Source organism: Taudactylus pleione, unplaced genomic scaffold, assembly GCF_031769625.1.
Source record: "Taudactylus pleione unplaced genomic scaffold, aTauple2 ptg000366l, whole genome shotgun sequence".
Classification (NCBI taxonomy): Eukaryota; Metazoa; Chordata; class Amphibia; order Anura; family Myobatrachidae; genus Taudactylus; species Taudactylus pleione.
The window spans coordinates 8579524-8602395 of record NW_028284767.1 but is presented as its reverse complement, the minus strand read 5'-3'; the positions used below and the strand labels follow the sequence as shown (position 1 = coordinate 8602395).

Below are 22872 nucleotides of genomic sequence, written 5' to 3'. Positions count from 1 at the left end.
CATAAGTTGCGAACGCATGTTGCGATCTTCTCACCGATGACACCGGAAAGCTATTGAGACAGAGTAGACCAGTACAACACCAAACACGGTTTGCTTATCATGCACTAAACCTTAAATATCAAATAGTCTTTGTTTCACAACATTAGTAATAAATGAATAAACCTTGAACATTACACTTTGAAGCTATGGAACCTTTTATGTGAGTGTGCAGTGTGTAAGTCTATCTATGATGGATAACATATATATATATATATATTAGGGGTGTGCACCGGCCACTTTTCGTGTTTTGTGTTTTGGTTTTGGATCTGGATCTTTCTTCGTGTTTTGGATCTGGATTGGTTTTGCCAAAACCACCCTTCCGTGTTTTGGGTTCTGGGTTTTGTGTTTTGGATCTGTATTTTTTTGAAAAAAAGCATAAAAACAGCTAAAATCACAGAATTTGTAGGTTTTTCTGCTCCTATGCTATTATTAACCTCAATAACCTTAATTTCCACTCATTTCCAGTCTATTCTGAACACCTCACACCTCACAATAGTGTTTTTATGTCCAAAAGGTTGCACCGAGGTAGCTGGATGACTATGCTAAGCGACACGAGTGGGCGGCACAAACACGTGACCCATCTAGGAGTGACACTGCAGTGGCAGGCAGGATGGCAGTTAGAAAAACTAGGCCCCAAACTGTACATAATGCAAAGAAAAAAAGAGGTGCAAGATGGAATTGTCCTTGGGCCCTCCCACCCACCCTTATGTTGTATAAACAGGACATGCACACTTTAACAAATCAATCATTTCAGCGCCAGGGTCTGCCACACAACTGTGGCTGAAATGATTGGTTCGTTTGGGCCCCCACAAAACAAGCTGGCAATTAATGTGTCCCTGCACAAACTGGCTCTACGGAGGCAAGATGTCATCCTCATCCTCCTCATCCACCGATTCCTCACCCTCTTCAGTGTGTACATCCTCATCCTCACAAAGTATTAACTCGTCCCCACTTGAATCCACCACCACAGGTCCCTCTGTACCTTCTGGAGGCTGGTCTCCCTGGAAGAGCTGATAATTCATTTTGATGAACATCATCTTCTCCACATTCTGTGGAAGCAACCTCCTACGCCTTTCGCTGACAAGGTTCCCGGCTGCACTAAACACTCTTTCGGAGTACACACTGGAGGGGGGGCAACTCAGGTAAAATAGAGCCAGTTTGTACAGGGGCCTCCAAATTGCCTCTTTTTCCTGCCAGTACAGGTATGGACTGTCTGACATGCCTACTTGGATGCTGTCACCGATGTAATCCTCCACCATTCTGTCAATGGTGACAGTATCATATGCAGTGACAGTAGACATGTCAGAAATTGTTGCCAGGTCCTTCAGTCCGGACCAGATGTCCAAACTTGGTCCTGCCTGCCCTGCATAACCGCCAGCGGGTTGCTTAGGATACCTAAGTTTTTTCCTGGCAGCCCCAGTTGCGGGAGAAAATGAAGAAGGAGCCGTTGACGTGTCACGTTCCGCTTCAGCTGACAGTGTGTTCACCAGCAGGTCTTTGCACCTCTGCAGGCTTGTGTCGGCCGGAAAGAGAGACACCACATAGGCTTTAAACCTAGGATCGAGCACGGTGGCCAAAATGTAGTGGTCTGATTTCAACAGATTGACCACCCTGGAATCCTGGCAAAGCGAATGAAGGGCTTCATCCACAAGTCCCACATGCCGAGCGGAATCGCTCCGTCTTAGCTCCTCCTTCACTTTCTCCAGCTGCTTCTGCAAAAGCCTGATGAGGGGAATGACCTGACTCAAGCTGGCAGTGTCTGAACTGACTTCACGTGTGGCAAGTTCGAAGGGCTGAAGAACCTTGCACAACACGGAAATCATTCTCCACTGCGCTTGAGTCAGGTGCATACCCCCTCCTTTGCCTATGTCATAGGTGGATGTATAGGCTTGTATGGCCTTTTGCTGCTCCTCCATCCTCTGAAGCATATAGAGGGTTGAGTTCCACCGCGTCACAACCTCTTGCTTCAGGTGATGGCGGGGCAGGTTCAAGAGTGTTTGCTGGCGCTCCAGTCTTCGGCACGCAGTCGCTGAATGGCGAAAGTGGCCAGAAATTTTTCGGGCCACCCAAAGCGTCTCCTGCACGCCCCTGTCGCTTTTCAGAAAATTCTGCACCACCAAGTTTATTGTGTGAGCAAAACATGGGACGTGCTGGAATTTGCCCAGATGTAATGCCCGCACAATATTGGTGGCGTTGTCAGATATCACAAATCCCCAGGAGAGTCTAAGTGGGGTAAGCCACTGGGCGATGATTTCCCTCAGTTTCTCTAAGAGGTTGTCGGCGGTGTGCCTCTTACTGAAACCGGTGATACACAGCGTAGCCTGCCTTGTAACGAGCTGGCGTTTCTGAGATGCTGCTACTGGTGACGCTGCTGCTGTTGCTGCGTAAGGTGATACATCTACCCAGTGGGCTGTCACAGTCATATAGTCCTTAGTCTGCCCTGTTCCACTTGTCCACATGTCCGTGGTTAAGTGGACATTGTGTACAACGGCATTTTTCAGGACACTGAGGACACTTTTTCTGACGTTTCTGTACAGTCTCGGTATCGCCTGCCTAGTGAAGTGGAATCTAGACGGGATTTGGAACCGGGGACACACTACCTCCATCAATTGTCTAAATCCCACTGCACTAATGGCGGATACCGGACGCACGTCTAACACCAACATAGCAGTCAAGGCCTCAGTTATACGTTTTGCTTCAGGATGACTGCTGTCGTACTTCATCCTCCTCGCTAAGGACTGTTGGAGGGTCAATTGTTTAGTAAAAGTAGTGGTGTTCCTACTTCCTCTCTGGGATGATGAACGACTCCCAGCAGCAGCAGCAACAGCAGCAGCGGCAGCAGTAGGCGTAGCAATGCAGGATCCTCCGGAGGAATCCCGGATAGGAGAGTCAGTCATGCCAGTGATATGGCCTGCAGGACTACTTCCGATCCTGACTAAGGAGGAAATTGACGAGGAGGGAGTTGACGGTGTGGTTTGCAGGCGCTTGGATACAACAGGACAACGGGATTTAGGTGTCCCTGGACTGCTTACGGTCTGAGCCAAAGTTTCTGAACTTGACAGTAACTTTTTATGAACGCGCTGCAGGTGCCGTATAAGGGAGGATGTTCCTAGGTGGTTGACGTCCCTACCCCTACTTATTTCACCTTTACATATGGTACATATGGCAAGACAGTTGTTGTCCGGATTTGGATAGAAATATTGCCAGACCAAAGAGGTGGAATGTTTGGTCTTCTGCCCAGGCATGACCGTGATGGGCTTTTTCATCCCACGGACAACAACTGTCTCCCCCGGAGCCTGATTTAAACAAACCACATCACCATCAGAATCCTCCTCGCCAACTTCCTCCTCAGCGCCAGCTACACCAGTATCCTCATCCTGTTGTACTTCAACAGTGACATCTTCAATTTGCATATCAGCAAGTGGACTGTGGGTGCTCCTTTCAGCACTTGCAGGGGGCGTGCAAATGGTGGAAAGAGCCACCTCTTCCCGTCCAGTGCTGGGAAGGTCAGGCATCGCAACCACCACCACACTTGGACTCTCTTTGGGGATTTGTGATATCTTCTTAGAAAGCACAGTTCTTCGCTGTGCTTTTGCCAGCTTAACTCTTTTGATTTTTTTAGTGGGAGGAGTGCTTCCATCGTCATGTGAAGCTGAACCACTAGTCATGAACATACTAGGGATCGACCTTAGCCGTTCCTTGCCACTCCGTGTCGTAAATGGCATATTGGCAAGTTTACGTTTCTCTTCAGCTGATTTAAATGTCTTTTTCAAGGTCATTTTCCTGAACTTTGCCATTTGGGATTGTATGTGCCCTCTACTATGACATTGGGCATCGGCCTTGGCAGACGACGTTGATGGCATGTTATCGTCTATGTCATGACTAGTGGCAGCAGCTTCAGCACTAGGAGGAAGTGGTTCTTGATCTTTCTCTATTTTATTTTTATCGGAGAAAGTTTGGTCCTCCATTTATGTTATATCGATTTGATATATACGTGCGGCTAAACACAGAAAATAAATTTTTTTTTGGTTCGGACTGGAGTGTACTTTGTGGGTTACAGCACCCTTTAACGGTCAAGCCAGCCGGCCCTTTACTTATGACACAGGCGCACTCTTGGCACTACTTTGTTGATGCACGTGCGGCTACTGCGCACACAATTCACAAACACAGAAAATAATTTTTTTTTGGTTTGGACTGGAGTGTACTTTGGGGGTTACAGCACCCTTTAACGGTCAAGCCAGCCGGCCCTTTACTTATGACACAGGCGCACGCTTGGCACTACTTTGTTGATGCACGTGCGGCTACTGCGCACACAATTCACAAACACAGAAAATAATTTTTTTTTGGTTTGGACTGGAGTGTACTTTCGGGGGTTACAGCACCCTTTAACGGTCAAGCCAGCCGGCCCTTTACTTATGACACAGGCGCACGCTTGGCACTACTTTGTTGATGCACGTGCGGCTACTGCGCACACAATTCACAAACACAGAAAATAATTTTTTTTTAGGTTTGGACTGGAGTGTACTTTCGGGGGTTACAGCACCCTTAACGGTCAAGCCAGCCGGCCCTTTACTTATGACACAGGCGCACGCTTGGCACTACTTTGTTGATGCACGTGCGGCTACTGCGCACACAATTCACAAACACAGAAAATAATTTTTTTTTTGGTTTGGACTGGAGTGTACTTTCGGGGGTTACAGCACCCTTAACGGTCAAGCCAGCCGGCCCTTTACTTATGACACAGGCGCACGCTTGGCACTACTTTGTTGATGCACGTGCGGCTACTGCGCACACAATTCACAAACACAGAAAATAATTTTTTTTTTGGTTTGGACTGGAGTGTACTTTCGGGGGTTACAGCACCCTTAACGGTCAAGCCAGCCGGCCCTTTACTTATGACACAGGCGAACGCTTGACACTACTTTGTTGATGCACGTGCGGCTACTGCGCACACAATTCACAAACACAGAAAATAATTTTTTTTTTGGTTTGGACTGGAGTGTACTTTCGGGGGTTACAGCACCCTTAACGGTCAAGCCAGCCGGCCCTTTACTTATGACACAGGCGCACGCTTGGCACTACTTTGTTGATGCACGTGCGGCTACTGCGCACACAATTCACAAACACAGAAAATAATTTTTTTTTTGGTTTGGACTGGAGTGTACTTTCGGGGGTTACAGCACCCTTAACGGTCAAGCCAGCCGGCCCTTTACTTATGACACAGGCGAACGCTTGACACTACTTTGTTGATGCACGTGCGGCTACTGCGCACACAATTCACAAACACAGAAAATAATTTTTTTTTGGTTTGGACTGGAGTGTACTTTCAGGGGTTACAGCACCCTTTAACGGTCAAGCCAGCCGGCCCTTTACTTATGACACAGGCGCACGCTTGGCACTACTTTGTTGATGCACGTGCGGCTACTGCGCACACAATTCACAAACACAGAAAATAATTTTTTTTTGGTTTGAACTGGAGTGTACTTTCGGGGGTTACAGCACCCTTTAACGGTCAAGCCAGCCGGCCCTTTACTTATGACACAGGGGCACTCTTGGCACTACTTTGTTGATGCACGTGCGGCTACTGCGCACACAATTCACAAACACAGAAAATAATTTTTTTTTAGGTTTGGACTGGAGTGTACTTTCGGGGGTTACAGCACCCTTAACGGTCAAGCCAGCCGGCCCTTTACTTATGACACAGGCGCACGCTTGGCACTACTTTGTTGATGCACGTGCGGCTACTGCGCACACAATTAACAAACACAGAAAATAATTTTTTTTTGGTTTGGACTGGAGTGTACTTTCGGGGGTTACAGCACCCTTTAACGGTCAAGCCAGCCGGCCCTTTACTTATGACACAGGCGCACGCTTGGCACTACTTTGTTGATGCACGTGCGGCTACTGCGCACACAATTCACAAACACAGAAAATAATTTTTTTTTAGGTTTGGACTGGAGTGTACTTTCGGGGGTTACAGCACCCTTAACGGTCAAGCCAGCCGGCCCTTTACTTATGACACAGGCGCACGCTTGGCACTACTTTGTTGATGCACGTGCGGCTACTGCGCACACAATTCACAAACACAGAAAATAATTTTTTTTTTGGTTTGGACTGGAGTGTACTTTCGGGGGTTACAGCACCCTTAACGGTCAAGCCAGCCGGCCCTTTACTTATGACACAGGCGCACGCTTGGCACTACTTTGTTGATGCACGTGCGGCTACTGCGCACACAATTCACAAACACAGAAAATATATTATTTTTTTAGCACTTGGGGGGAGCACCCCTGATGGACAGAGCACCCCCTGGACAACACTACAGCACCCCTTTAGGACTGGGACACTGCACAGGACTTTGGAACTGACTGCACAACACAGTCCAGCCAGCCCCTATGGACTTTGAAGTAGTGGACACAGCCCCTATTAACAACAGCAGCACAGCACAACACAGCCAGCCCCTATGGACTTTGAAGTAGTGGACAACAGCAGCACTACACTACACTACACTACACAGCACTAACTCCCACCCTCCCTCTTCACTGTCCACAGCCGAGTGAGAAAATGGCGCCGACGCGGGTACCTTATATAGGATCCAAAACCCGCGAGACTCGGAAGGCGGGATGATGACGTTTTGCCTCGATGTCAGATCCGAGTCAGGCGGGAAAAGTCGAGCCTGACTCGGATCGGACTCGGATCGGGGGGGCTCGGGGGGGTTCGGATTTCAGAAATCCGAACCCGCTCACCCCTAATATATATATATATATAATATATATATATACACACATATATACACATACCATACCCTTCCAACACATGTTATTTTAAAACTACTATGCAAGGGTTATGAGCAGTGAGCTTCACACTCAAACAGGGTAGAGACCCCCAGCTGTCTGCTGGTGCCATCCTGTCTGATAGTGAATTCAAAAGTTTTCTTCTGCCTATTTATGATACCTGTGTCAGTTCTTTTCAAGCTTGTACCAGAAGCCGCAATGCACCTATCCTATAAAGGAAGTCTTGAGGGGGAATAGGGTCTTACATTATTTAAGGTGTTTAAAAATAACATTTTGATAATACATTTTATGCATGTCTAAATATAATACATTATACAATGGTATTTCCTAGTTCAGGGTTGTAATGCAGTTCTACATTTACCTCAGTATTCATATTGGCCCTGATTCAGAGCCGGACGCTCTGACCAGAGCGCTCACTCTGAATCAGGGCCCACCTCCATAATTATGGAGCGTCCTCCTGGACGCTCGTATAGCTGTGGGTCACCACCCACAGCCTATACGAGCGTGCAGGTTGATGGTCGCGATAGTCTTGACCATCGCGACCATCGCCACTGCGAGCCGGAGCCTGTGGTTGAGTTTCTCAACCGCAAGGCCCGGAGTGATTTTGGCTCTATCAGAGCCAAAATCACTCCCACTGACATCACTAGTGATGTCAGTGGGCCGGCTTCTGACGGTAGGCGTTCCCTTGGGAATGCCCCCGTCTGGGAGGCACGCCCACCAAAGGGGGCGTGCTGTCAATCAACATCGACAGCACGCCCCCTTTGATCAGACACAACGAGCGAGGAAAGTCCTTCGCTCGTCGCGTCTCACACATGCGCACGACGGAGCTCCCTCCGTCGTGCGCATGCGCAGTGCACACCATCGACCCACTTGCGAGCGGACAGCCGCTCGCGAGTGGGTCTGAATCAGGCCCATTGTCATTACTATTCACCATCATAATTTCGTTCTTCTGGTTTACCTTATCTTTACATTTTCCACATTTATGTGTCAGGAACACACCTGACACATAAGCCAATTATTATGATGACAACCAGTATGAGGATCAGGAGCTTACCTATGCTTGCGATCCTTTCCTGGACCCACTCTCCTAGACCTGAGAACCATTTTGCTGGGTTCAACCATGAAACCCATTCCTCTACCTTCTCCTCTACTTCAGCCACTGAAGCATTATGGTTCTTTCAAAATTCCCATTTTAGCTGCAGAATTTCATCCATATCCCGGTCTATCACCTCCTTGGGATCGCTAGTATCATTTGTGACATAAGTGCAACCAGGGCCGGATTTACCGCTATTCAACTTAGGTGGCTGCCTAGGGCCCGGCGGGTCCCTTGGGGCCCGCAGCCGGGTCCCCGGTAATCTGACCCTGGACAGATCCTGCAGTGCAGAGTTTTGAGTTGGGGGCAAGTCTTCCCGGTCCCCCCGCCGCATATTAAATCCTGTGATCCGCAACCAACCCTCCCAGTAGTAGCAGCCGCACAGTCCCCAGTCCCCGTCGGCGCCGCAGAGCAGTGCTGGGTTGCCGGGCTGACGGTGGACCAATCAAATACCAAGTTGCAGCCTGCGACTCCCAGTGACTGGGTGACGCGCAGGCTGCATGGAAGAAGAGGGTGTGACTTGGGAAGAACGAGCGGGCCCCAACCGCACAGCTGCAAGGAAGAGAGGCGGGTGGAAGCTGTAACATGCCGGCCGCGATGCAGCTGAGGGCGGCTGTGGCTGAGCCAGTGTGCCAGCATCACAAAAGTAAGAGGCAGTGTTGAACAGTTTTTTTTTTTCCACCAATTAAGATGTAATTAATTAAAGGCACTGGGGTCCTAAAGCTATGTGTGTATATGTACTGTGTATGTGTGTCTACATATATATATATATATATATATATACACACACACACATATATGTGTTTATGTGTATATATATATATATATATATATATATATATACACACATGTGTAAGTATGTGTCTCCTATATATATATATATATATATCTATCTATATGTGTGTGTGTGTTATATATATATATATATATATATATGATATGAACGTATGTGTGTGTGTGTAAATATTATATATATATATATATTTATATATACACACACAGGTGAAAATAACGGCGATTCTCTGAGTCTTATGAAAAACAATACATATATTATTCATTCATCTAGCCAACCTTTCAAGGCCGTGGCGCACCAGGGTGCTGCACAGCAGCATGAATTAGGAATGAAAGAATAGTGCTATGGATTGTTTGAGAGACGGGGCCCCTAAACCGGTATCTTGCCTAGGGCCCCATGAGGTCTAAATCCGGCTCTGAGTGCAACACTTCACTCCAAATTGGGTGGCCAAAGTTATGCAGTACCCTCCAGTGACAGCTGTTAACTAATTTAACACTAGTCTGTGTTGCACTAGTTCTTTCTTGTACGCTTGCAATTCCCTACCTGTATACCTGAAGGTGTCATCATACATCTCGGTGATATTATCTATCAATTTAGCAAGATCTTGGATATATCTAAAATTTAGTGTACCCCGAGCGATTCTGGTGGGATCCAATGCTACTAAAACTTGAAAGCCAGTTGTCTCACTAATTAACTGAGTGGCTTTATGCACATCACCAGGTATCATATTTCTTTTGCCTCTGTGTTCATACTGCGTGTGAAGATATGGTGATGGTATGTTTTTATGAATACCAAGCATTTCAACATGTGTGAGGGTCATATCTTTTAACAGTTACAGTACTAAGATTGGTCAGACACTCCCCTGATTGGCATAGCACTCCTCCTCCTGACTCCACTCCATCAGCACTGCCATCAGCTCCCATCTCCTCTATCGGTCCCCCATCACAGAAACCAGATATCCCCGAACATACCAGGATGATGGAAACTCTGGAAGAGAATATAGAAATGAACACAGCAGACCAGTCAATTGCCGCAGCAAGGACCTGCAAAATTCTTTAGCTCATTTATCTCACTACAACCTTTTAATCCTTCCAGAACAAGCTCGCGATCGACAGGTCCACGTTATCAGCCTTGTCTCCGCCTTGTTTCTCTACCAGTTGGTTGACCTTTTTACAGTGAGTGGAATGGACCCAGGTGTCTCTCGGCCACCTTCAAAGATGTGGTATTTGTCAGCAACACCTGATACGGACCCTCCCAATGATCAGTCAAAAAACCTGGGCGAAAAAAAAATTTCAGATCATAGCAAATTCTCCAGGTTTGACATAATGACAGTTTGCATCAAAAATGTTAGAAAATAACATTTTCAATTTCAGTTGTTCTTACTCATCTTCGTGAGACACTGCACAGTAACCTCATTATCATATTTTCACATGAGGCTGCCTGTCAAACAGTATCTCAAAGGGGGACAGATAAAAAAAGAAAAAGAGACGGTCTGGGGTGATCTTGATATTATTAATACCCACCAACTTACACATATTTGTTTTTAAAGACATCACCTGTGAAATGAGTATCCCTATACTCTAGGGATACCGTATCTGCATACAACCTTCTGTACAATTAAACCCTGTTATTAATAGCTACTGCTCTAGGTAGTGTCTTAGCCCCTGGGTTTGGACAGTTTCCCAAGTACTTGACATTTGCCTGGCATGGCTGCAATTTGTCCTTAGCAACTTTGTGTCCTGTGTGTGAGAGATGAAGCACAACAGTTTAGTATCATTTAAACATGGTATAAATTAAACAGGGCACAACAATAAATTGCCCACATATTGTATCAGAACAGATCCATTAGCAGGTAGAAAACATTGTAAACAGTTGTATAAGGCCTTGGAGAAGATACTGGGGTTGTCTATGAGCCCATGGGACACTCGTTTCCATGTGTAGTGTACACCTCCCCCTATGTGAAAGCATAGAGATACTGACAGTCAGGGTGTTAGGACACAGGGAAGAAAGCAGAACAGAGATTGGGTATCAGTTACATCAATTAACCATTACCGGTTTTTCCCTAGTACTTCCCGTCAACCTGTCTATCTGTAGACCACAGGTATGACCCGACTCCTAGCGTTGGCTCCCACTCTCCAATAAAGCATTAACGGCCACAATTGGAGCTGGTGCCTGTTGGACATTTGCTGGTCTCTGTGTATATCCTTTATAGGGATATCCAGTTACTTCCCTGGTTAGGGGGTCCTATCCTCTTTGCCATACAGTTCTTACTTACATGTCCTGGCTGGTTGCAATTAAAACACCTTCGTGGGTGGGGTGGATGAAAGGATTGTTGTGTGGGTTGAGCAGGAGGGAAAGGTGGTGGGTATGGGTAAGGATATTGAGGGAGAGGATAGTACAGGAATTGTGGTTGTGTGTGAGAGGTGGGGTAGGGCTGTGTTTGCGGTGGTGTAGGATTAGTGAGGACGTGTAACTCTTCAGGTGCAGGAGTGGATGCAGGTGTGTCTGCTGGCTGTGATGTTATCGTCATTCCTTCTAGAGCTTGAATACTGAGCTGTCCAATGAGTTCTGTAGCATTTGACTGAATATGAGCATATAATATTGCCCGAAACACTTCAGAATTCATTCTGCTGCTTTTGTCAGCAGTCACATTATCAATAAATACAAGGGAACCAGTTCCATTGGCAGCCATACATGCCCACGCCATGACACTACCACCACTATGCTTCACTGATGAGGTGGTATGTTTTGGATCATGAGCAGTTCCTTTCCTTCTCTTCTCTTCCCATCACTCTGGTACAAGTTGATCTTTGTCTCATCTGTCAATAGGATGTTGTTCCAGAACTGTAATGGCTTTTTTAGATGTTGTTTGGCAAACTCTAATCTGGTCTTCCTGTTTTTGTGGCTCACCAATGGTTTGCATCTTGTGGTGAACCCTCTATATTCACTCTTGTGAAGTCTTCTCTTGATTGTTGACTTTGACACATATACATCTAACTCCTGGAGAGTGTTCTTGATTTGGCCAACTGTTGTGAAGGGGTTTTTCTTCACCAGGGAAATAATTATTTTGTCATCCACCACAGTTGTTGTCCGTGGTCTTCTGGGTCTTTTGGTGTTGCTGAGCTCTCCAATGCGTTCTTTCTTTTTAAGAATGTTCCAAACAGTTGATTTGGCCACACCTAATGTTTTTGCAAACTCTGATGGGTTTGTTTTAATTTTTCAGCCTAATGATGGCTTGCTTCACTGATAGCTCTTTGGATCTCATATTGAGAGTTGACAGCAACTGATTCCAAATGCAAATGTCACACCTAGAATCAACTCCAGACCTTTTCCCTGCTTAATTGATAATGAAATAATGAGGAAATAGCCCACACCTGTCCATGAAATAGCTTTTGAGTTGATAGTCCCATTACTTTTGGCCCCTTAAAAAGTGGGAGGCACATATTGAAACTGTTGTAATTTCTACACAGTTCACCCGATTTGGATGTAATTACCCTCAAATTAAATCTGAAAGTCTGCAGTTAAAGCACATCTTGCTTGTTTCATTTCAAAACCATTGTGGTGGTGAATAGAGACCAAAATCTGAAAATTCTGTCAATGTCCCAATATTTATGGACCTGACTGTATATATATATATATATATATATATATATATATACACATACCATACCCTTCCAACACATGTTTATTTTAAAACTACTATGCAAGGCTTATGGGCAGTGAGCTTCACACTCAAACAGGTTAGAGACCCCCAGCTGTCTGCTGGTGCCATCCTGTCTGACAGTGAATTCAAAAGTTCTCTTCTGCCTATTTATGATACCCGTGTCAGTTCTTTTCAAGCAGATTTCTTACCATTGTTCATTCAGATTTCAATTGCCACAGAAACACCTGTCCAAATGTGGGGTCTCTCCATTTACATTCAAAAACACCTACAGTATCCTGGTGTATTGTTTTTCTAATTACTTTTCTCAGGAAGCTGTTTTACTAAACTCTGCGTGAATACTGTGTTTGCTATGGTATTTTTTTTTATGCAAGGCTGTCCTAAGATACGTCAGGGTATGGTTTCTGAAAGGATTATTAAAACATTGCCATATGTACTGAGCTCGTGAGTTGTAACTTAAAATGGAACTGGGCGGCCATTCGCAAAATGGCGTCCTGCAAATCTCATTTTTAAGATGGAGTCTTGTCGCCATTCGCAAGATGGCATCGTTCCAATCTAATTTTAAACTGATTCTGTCTCAGCCAATTATCCAGCTATAACACACATTGAGCCAGTTGCGGAGGGCAATTAGTCGAAAATAACCTGAGTTGCTGCAAACAGGTGTCGTATTGCTGCACGATAACTCCAGGCCACACTTGCCCGCCCATACACGTGAGTTGTTGGCGCTACCATTCAGGGAGGGACTGGACCATCCTCCCTACAGCCCTGACCTGGCACCTTGTAATTTCCATCTCTTTGGACCATTGAAGAAGCGCCTGGTTGGAAGGTGATTCGCAACAGACAGTGAAGTTCAGCAAGTCATCATGTCCTGGCTTCAGGCGCTTGAAAATTTCTCCTATGCCAGGGTAGATGCCTTGGTGTAACATTGAAACAAACAAGTATGTGAACTATGTGGAAAAATAATTGGTACCAAGCAGGGGCGTTTCTTCAGAGGAGGGGACCCGTGTGCAGTCTCCGACATGGGCCCCCTCCTCTCCACCTGATGGCCGGCAGCGCACTGAGCTGTGCACGGCCAGCACTGGAGTTATAGATTCTGGGCACTAGAGTGTGCCCAGAGTCTATAGTGTATGCACAGATCACCGGGAAAATGTCCGCCGCAGCCGTATTCCAGTCGTTTTCCATAGCTGGACCCCCATGCCAACGTGGGACTCCGGAGAGGTAAGTAACATTATGGGTGCAGGGTGTGTAGAGCGGGGGCCCTTTGGACCCAGGGGCCCGTGTCCACGCACACCCGGCACCCATTATAGATATGCCCCTGCTAGAGAGAGAGAAAGAGAGATTAAATTGTCTCTTTCCTAGAGATTGTGGAGTATTAGTATTTATTTATTAATGCTATTATATGAATTCCAAATATTAGATTAGTTAATATAATATTTTTTTTCTTTCAACAAACTTATTTTCCCTAATGATTTGAACATACTTTATGACTGTGTGTATTGATAAACCCTTATGTACTTTTTTTTTACCAGACTACCGAATGAACAATATTCAGCTTCCAGCTTCTTCCACTAGATACAACACCTTGTCATCCTCTCGCTCTTTCCATAACCTCTCCCACTTGCCACCTTCCTATGAATCTGCCATCAGGTCTGACATCAGCAGGTACTCTTCCCTGAAGAGGCTAGGTAAGTCTTCTCCTAGAAGTCCTTTTGCTGAGTTCCAGTTTGTGTTATCAGTTTGAAATAGAGTTCTATATTCAACCATCAACCATCCCCAACACTGGGACACGATGTGCTTCTGTACACATTGCTGACATTTACAATAGCCCAATGTCACTCACTCTACTAATCACCCCAATGGAGGTGTGAGTGATGCTGCAAACCAGCATGTGCTGCCATTATGAGCATTGCAATGACTACTGCATGTGGCAAATAAACAAATATATCAAAATAAACATAAGAAGTAAGTTAGTACATTATATTTATATATATATATATATATATATATATCGAGCAGAGAGAGCCAGCACATCCTTTCAATAATTGTTAAAGTTGTAATCCATCACAAAAAGGATCCATAAATAGCATCCATCAATAAAGTGCATATTCGTGAAAAAAGAGGTCAGGGCATAGGGGTGACTGGAGACCAAAACACATGTAAAGCAGCATCAAGTAACAGTCAATAAATCCATGTGAAAATATGGATACTTATCACAGGTCAAACCCCAGCATGTAATGCCCGACAGCTGTTTCGGTGTTTACTGTGACACCTTCATCATGGACAGTAAACACCGAAACAGCTGTCGGGAATTACATGCTGGGATTTGACCTGTGATAAGTATCCATATTTTCACATGGATTTATTGACTGTTACTGTCACCCCTATGCCCTGACCTCTTTTTTCACGAATATGCACTTTATTGATGGATGCTATTTATGGATCCTTTTTGTGATGGATTAAAACTTTAACAATTATTGAAAGGATGTGCCAGCTCTCTCTGCTCGATACAGTAACATTATATGTGCTGTGCACTCTTATTTATTAATGCTGGAGTGGGTGCTGTTTGTCTCATGAGGAGATATATATACTGTGTATATATATATATATATATATATATATATATACTGTGTATATATATATATATATATATATATATATACTGTGTATATATATATATATATATATATATATATACTGTGTATGTATATATAAATATATATATTCCAACTTTTACCTTACCCCTAACCCTAACTAGGGATGGACATTGAACACCGATGGTTACTAACCATCAAAGTTTTTGTTCCAATGGCAGTGCTTTTACCATTCGATGGTGGCCTTCTGATGTTTGCCACCATTGAATGGTAATCATTCGATGGTATCTTGTTTTCTTAAATCCTAATGGCTATGCATTCCATGGCTCCTGTGTGCTGTGTCTGCATCAGAGAATCTTCATGCTGGGTTCGTTGGAGGCTGTCTCTCACTGCCTCAGTTATGTAACACTCAGTCCCTCCCTCCCCGCTCTCCCTCCCCTCTCTAGGTTGCTGCAAGGCAACCGGGCATATTGCTAGCTCTGATTGGATCTCACTGTCTCAGAGAGCCAATCAGTGTGCATCCTTCACCTTGTAGCAGCAGCAGCAGTGTCTCTCTTCTCTCTCTCCTCTTCGCTGCCTGGCTGTAATGTAACTAGGGATGGACATTGGAAGCCTACCATCAAATGATGGCTGGTCTTCCCATCATCAAAACTTTCGATGTGATGGTAAGTAACCATCGCATCAAAAGTATTAAATGAAAAAAACTATTAATTTGATCTTCTCATGCGCAAGACACCCTTCTTGTGCATGTGCAATAGCCCTAATTCAGGGATGGCAGGAGACAGCACTGGGGTGGGGCAAAATGCCCGATGCTAAGAGCTGCAGGCAGTGACAGTGCAGCTCTCAGCATTAAAAAACACAAAAACATCACAACACCATAGAATCATTACCATTCAATGGCAGCAAACATCGGAACGCTGCCATCGAATAGTAAAAACACTGCCAACACAAGAAAAACATTGATGGTCGGCAAACATCCCTAAATGTAACACTTTGACTGGACTCACTTCAGCAGCAAGCAGCCTCCCCGTCACCTATACCGGGCATGCTGGACTAGAGCTGGACTGTCTCTGTACATGTTACTGTGTATACATACCTCCCAACATTTGACTTTCACAGCCAGGGACTTAAGCGTGCCTCAGATGCGTGCTCCTGAAAAAGGGGCATGACCTGATTGTAAAGGGGAGTGGCCTAGTGACACACCTCTGTTTACATCATTAATGGGCGTGTCCAGCATATCCGAGATGCTGGGCTGCCCACGGGCTTCCTCCCCACACTGTGAATAGATGCCGTGCGCATGTGCACGGCATCTATTCTCACTCTGCTTACCCGCTGCTCTGCTATGCACTGGGGGTGCAGCGGTGCGTGCTCCCCCAACTTCCCCCCCATCGTGGGTCACTGTGGCCCACGGGTGGGTCAGCGGGAAAGTCCCAAAAAAATGGGACTGTCCCGCTGAATGCCCAGACAAAATTGAGTGCACTCAAATACAATTCAACTGCATCCGAGCTGAATGACCTGCCGTTCTTTCCCAAGAATAGAAAATAGCAAACAACCGAACAAAACCTAATGAAAGGGTGGCCGGATGGGAGGGAAAATTCTTCACAAAGAGGCTAGTACCATGTGACCACAAGCCTTAAATACTCTAACCTTTAACCCCACCCACTAACACCTAACTGGCTAAAATTCACCCATGTGACCTCACACAAACCACCCATAGCCTTGTGGTTTAATCTACGACAGGCATAGTCTGTCTTCTGTTCTTCTGTATGTTTGCTGTTGCTCCGGCTCTGGGCCCCGCACCCAAACCCGCCCTTAGTCACAACCCTGAACTCGCCGCTTGCCAACCACGCTTTTTTGCGTATGCACACATCATATAAATAGTTTTTACCATCAAATTATTTTAATACGTTAGTTGGTTAGCATTGCATCGAAAGTTTCAATGGTAGAAGCCCAGCCATCATTTGATGGTGGGCTCCTGGTGTCCATCCCTAACCCATTTATCCCACAGCCTAACCCTTCCCTCTCTCAGCCTAACCCTAGCTGCCCCCCCCCCCCCCCCCGCAGCCTAACCCTAAGTATCCACCCCCACAGTCTAACTCTAACCATCCCCTCCTGTAGCCTAACCCTAAGCCTCTCCCTAGTGGCTCACCATAATACTAAACCTAACCCTAATACTCAACGCCGGGATTGCAGTCATTTAGATTCTGCAGCTGGAATTCTGAGCACTTTCAGGATTACGGCGCCAGGATTCATTCTATCTATCTATCTATCTATCTATCTATCTATCTATCTATCTATCTATCTATCTATCTGTTACAATGGCACCTGTCAAGGGATGGGATATATTAGGCAGCAAGTGAACAGTCCATTTTTGCCATTGAGAAATGGTCTGTGCATTGATTTGTGTGTCAGAATAGCCAGCTCCTAGTTATACTGTAGCATTCTGTTACTTAAATGTTGCCACTGACAGACTGGAATTGCTAGAAAACAAAGAGATAGCATGCCATGCTCAGGACAGCTATATATCTGTCAGCAGACCACACAATTCGTGAAATGTGTGTTTCTGGGCAATAAGTGGGCAGCGACCCTGCGATCATACAGAACTGATATTACTCATTGAAGTGCTTTGGGAGTGTCGAGCGACTTCAGTGCTCATTTGCTGCGTGTGGGCGGATATGCGTTTCTGCAGGATCTTTTGCACCCAACATGGGACTGGTGTAAGCTCCGATACTATTGATGACGTCGGTGAAATAGGCAACCACATGCAGTCACACTGATTATTAGTATACACAGCCAGATTCCTGCTTTAGCATAATGCATACTTGCCGACATTTAAATGGAGCTTCCTGGGAGAAGGCTCCTTCACTAGATGCAGGTGGGCAGTGATGGGGCGTGACCGGATGGTCGCGTCATTTGGCCTTACACCCTCACGCCGAAATGCCGTCAATTGTGGACATTTAGGTAGGGGGCAGAGCCAAATGACGAAATAATCATATAATCGGTTATTAAGCCCAGCCCTTCCCACTGGGCCGCGGATTCACAGTAAGATTCTCCCCATTCTGCCCAATTCACTAGGAAGTGGGCAAGATGAGGGAGAAATGCTTACTCTTCCGGTGGTACGGGGGGGGTACATGAAAAATCGGGAGCCTCCCGCAGGTTCTGGAAGAGTAGGCAAGTATGGCATAATGTAGTAAACAGATATCCTCAGCCAGAATGGAAAGCGGCTGCTAATGCCTCCGAACCAGCCACAAACTGTCTGATCATAAAAAAACATAACATAAACCCTGTATAATAGAAACGGAAAAAACACTTATTTGGGGGGGAAAAAAAAAAAGCAATTTATGTAATAATTGGCAGAATGAACTGGACTAACTTAATCTTGTAGAGAGGAGAATTAATTGACTCTAATAGGTTGTGAGCAGTGTCCTATTAATGTAGGGATTTATGTGAGTCTTGCATCAGTGTTACATAAAATCTTTGTCATTGATTCTGATGTGCTTAACTTTATATTCTTTTGTGCTTTATATTTTCTAAAAGCAGAGAAAGATATGGATGATTTTTACTTAAAGAGAAAACACTTAGCAGAATTAACACGTGGCACTCTCCCTCTTCATGTCGTGAAGATGAATTATGATCATGATGGCTATATGGAAAAATCCCAGACGCCAAGACGAGTCATGTCCCAGGAGCACATCCTCTCGGACAATCACTACCCAGTTCACCACGATTACACTATACCCAGAGACCGCCTCATCTCTCAAGAACGTCTTCTTTCTCGTGAGGTTTTGCACTCGCAGGAGCATCTTTTATCCCCCGAAAGGATGCACCATCGTGGGCCAACACCATTCCAAGAGATGCGTCTGGGGCACCAGAAGGCCTTTTCTCACACCAATGTTTGTGCTAGCACCCCAATGCTAGACCGTCACCACATGATTAAAATGAATTCCCACCCTACATCTTCCAATTCTCCCAAGACCACATGGGATATGGCTAACCACACCGCCAATCGACGGCAGGCCTTTGCTACTAAACGTCAAAATACCATTGAGCAACTTCAATTCATCCCTGGCCATCTCCCCAGCCAACACCTGCGTACTGGGAGCAAGAATGAGGTCACTGTTTAAGCTGCTTTTGTTTTACTGTTTCTTTGGTTTTCTTCATTAGAGAAAGAGGCAGTTGATTTTTGTTCTGTGGCTTCTTTACTATTTTCCCATTGCTTACTTTGTATTCATCGTTTCTAATGGAAGAATAAAACAAAGAAAAGAACCCCCAGCTTTCTGGGGTAATGAAAAGGGAGTAACTCACTTATTTATTGTTTTATTGGTGACTAGTTTTATTGCTTTGTCACTTGAAGCTGCCTCCACCGCCAAGTGGACGATGTCAAAGATGATGATTAAACAAAGAAAGCATGTTGAGAGAAGAAAAGGCGCCAGCCCATGATTTTATTGGGGATATATTAATTGTGCAGTACCGAATGTGGCTGGCGGTTAGTTTGAAAAGCCCATAGGAGACTGGGTATATGGAAATGGAATGAAACCTATAGATTTCTCATTGTGTGTTTGCCAGTAAGAAGTTACATCACTGATTTGGAAACGTCTGGCTATCTGTATATCATAAGGGTAAGGTCAATATGGGACTCCAACTGGAAATGAAAGTAGCGCATTAACTTTTCTACAATAAGAAATAAGCTTAGGATGAACGCAGTGATGTCCCAGAGTAGCACTGCAAAGACAAGACTGTAATGGATAAATGCTTGATTTTTCCCAAACTAAAAACTTCACCCCTTTTTCTAGTAGAGGATCTCCGTCAAATACAATCACATGTAATAGTTAATGCAGGTGGTTCAGTAGAGCACAAACTGTGCCAATTATTCAGTCCAATATTAATATGATTAACTTTCCTAAAAACACAAGCGGCTGCAATTAACTGCGTTCAGTTTCATAGCTTTTGCCATCAATAAAAACAAGGAATACATTGGAAGAGATAGGTTTGATCGTCAACAAAATTCTTCTCTTAAAGTATATGGGTTGACATATTTACTATCTGCATCACCCTTTATTCAAAATCAAATCTTGCATCAAATGAAAGCCATTTGGTTTCTGACATTGCAGTGTCAACGCTTCCTATGATTTGGTCGTTTTATTTATAAAAAAAAAAAAGAAAAAAAAAAATAAAGACAAAGGATCGTGCCATAAAGAAATCTTTATTTTATTATTATATTTTTTATCTCAATGATGTCACGCTATTTCAGACTTCTTTCTCAACTTTTTATCTCCAGGCCATCATTGACATTGCTGGCAACCTGGCCTGTAAAGTTCCCCTTCCCACTTTATACACTTCCATGGAGCTCTCGCAAACACAAATGGCCTTAACTGTTTCAATAATATCTCCCCTCAGGCAGTCTTTTTAATTAATATACTAATTACAGATTTTGCGTATTCAGCCGGCTACAAACCTATAGTTCTGCCACGTGTGACACTTCCTGTTTTGCCATATTAACTTAGATGTCAGCAAGCTGTAGAGTAGCCAATTTCCTGACAACTTAAAAAAGATTAATACACTCACCTGATTATTGGGGTTGAACTAATTGTACTGACATAACATTTCCTATTGACATTTACTGGTCTGACAGTCCGACATACAGAAGTCGCCTGTTGCTACTAAACAGAAAAAAAAACATTTATTAAGATGCTGAATACATCTTGAATAAGAAAGAAAAATGCCAGACTGTCATATTATGGTTGATTTTATAGAGGTGTCAAAACCACATTGATCAGTGAAGGGGAGGGATGCTTTGCCTAGCATGAAAACATGAACAGATATGTGTGTTTTAAACTGTCCATCATGCGAATTTACAGTATATTTGCTGCTCTAGGTGTGATGAAAATGTTCCCTGGATTGTCACAGGAATATATCATTTTTCAGTGGGCAGATCTCTTTCTCAGCACTGTGCCGCTGTAAATTGCACTATTTGGTGCTCTCTGCTAATGTGATATAATTGTAATTAACTTTTAAAGCTGGTTTAGATGTACATGTAAGTGATGTTTAAAACGAGGGTTTCTAAATGCCTCCATTTACAAGTCAAATTAGAAGCCTAGATCACCCTATGATTCACATTACCACCGTCAATTTTGAGACATTGATTTTCACAACCCACTGTTAAATAGTAACCCTAGTTAGTAACAAATTTTGTTTTTTTTAACACCTAATAAAAGTATAAAGGCTGCATACACACTTTCCAAGTATTTGGTTGCAGAATAGCAGTTGAATTCTGGAAATGATGAGGGGATTGCAAGCTTATGACCAATAATGTAATTGATAAAAAGAGGTGGAAGCTGCGGGCTGGAGATATCGTGGCAAAATGCAGAGAAATAGGGTGTTTGGCAGATGTAAGTACACTACATTGAAGTATGAACTGTTCATGTAAATAAGAAAAATATTTTATGATCGAGGAACCCACTAAAGATCCATTTCTTGCAAACAGGTTTTAGTTGAAGAAAAGACCTATCACATTTAAAAGTCAAATTCATTTACCAACAGCTGCCTCATCCCAAACAAATGACCAACTCTAAGGCCCCCCATACACCAGCAACGCATTGCCGCGAGCCTGCAATCCAGATATGTCGGGTTGCAGGACTGGTGAAATCCAACATTTTGGATTTAATTGAATTGCCAAAGTATGACTGTGATTTGCAAAGCGGTGAAATTGAACATGGAGAATTTCCCCGATCCTCCAGTGGATCGTGGAACATCGATGGCCACCAGTTGGCATTTCTGACCGGTGGATCAGTGTTTCCGATCGCAGAATAGCGCAACCTTTCGGTAGGTGTTTGGGGACCTTTAGACATGTAGATTAATTAGTTCTGACACAGGTACCTGCACTCGTTCCCAAGTCACCAAATGAATAAGTATATAAGTAAAGGCAGACTCATGTTTTATTGCTATTATTTTCAATCTGCCAATACATTACTGTTCAGGCCAGAGAAGCAATAAGAAACAATGTTATATTTAGATTGAATGTGGTGCATTCAATATGAAAGTTCATACTTAAGCATTTTATAATTACAAAAAGAAAGAAGGTAACAAAAGGGGAAGAAAGAGAGAGGTGAAAAGAAAAGTTGGAAGTTACTGGAAAGGTAAATAATCCACACTGTTCAGAAGATTGAGACATATATAAGGTCTATAACAATGGCATGGCATCAGTCTTTCATGATGCATCAGAAGTCTGTGCCTTTTGTAAAGTATCCAATATGTCAGCACTTGAAGTTCTTAATCCCTCTATAAGCACCATGCACAACATGGAAGTGGTACAAAATATCAACAATGTAAAGGTCAACAATCAATGGGTTGACACCAGATGGTCGACATAGACAAAAGGTCGACTGACAAAAGGTCAATAGTGCAGAAGGCCAACAGGTTTTTTAATTTACCCCCATTCCTACCCCTCCCCCAAGTGCCTAACCCAAACCCTCCCCCAAGTGCCTAAACCTAACCATCGCCTCTGGCAGCCTAACCCTCCCCCCAAGTGCCTAACCCTCACCTGAAAAATATGTAGAGAAACCATAAAATGTGTCAACCATTTTTGTGCTGACCATATGAACCTGTCGACCTATTGTCACTGTCAACCGTTTGTACCTGACGACCTATTGCATGTTGATAATCCAGTGTTGACCCATTGACTGTTGACCTTTACATTGTCGATCTATCCGTATACCGCACAGCATCTTATTTTTAATCTCCATCGTAAAACATACTCCTTTCTAGAGATGGAAAATACAATGCTGACTGGTTCAAGAAATATTGGGGATCATCTTAAAGGGCCTTTGTTATTGTGTTAGGTTATCTGTGAAATAAAAGTAATCCAAGGGTCAGGTGATGGGTGCAAAGAGGAAAAGAGAAACAGA

General features: G+C 44.3%; 1 protein-coding gene across 2 annotated transcripts in view; it reads left to right on the top strand.

Moving 5' to 3' along the window:
* The window catches only part of SHISA7 (shisa family member 7), a 206623-nt gene extending 186550 nt beyond the window's left edge, over positions 1 to 20073 (top strand). Inside the window, exons 5-6 of one of the 2 annotated variants that reach the window (XM_088444489.1) lie at positions 13907 to 14062; positions 18509 to 20073. In XM_088444489.1, the coding sequence (XP_088300615.1) occupies positions 13907 to 14062; positions 18509 to 19092 (740 nt within the window). In that variant the 3' untranslated portion in view covers positions 19093 to 20073. Of the gene's footprint in view, positions 1 to 13906; positions 14063 to 18505 lie in introns of both variants that reach the window. The other variant, XM_088444488.1, reaches the window with a different exon arrangement.
* The last annotated feature ends 2799 nt before the right edge of the window (positions 20074 to 22872 follow it).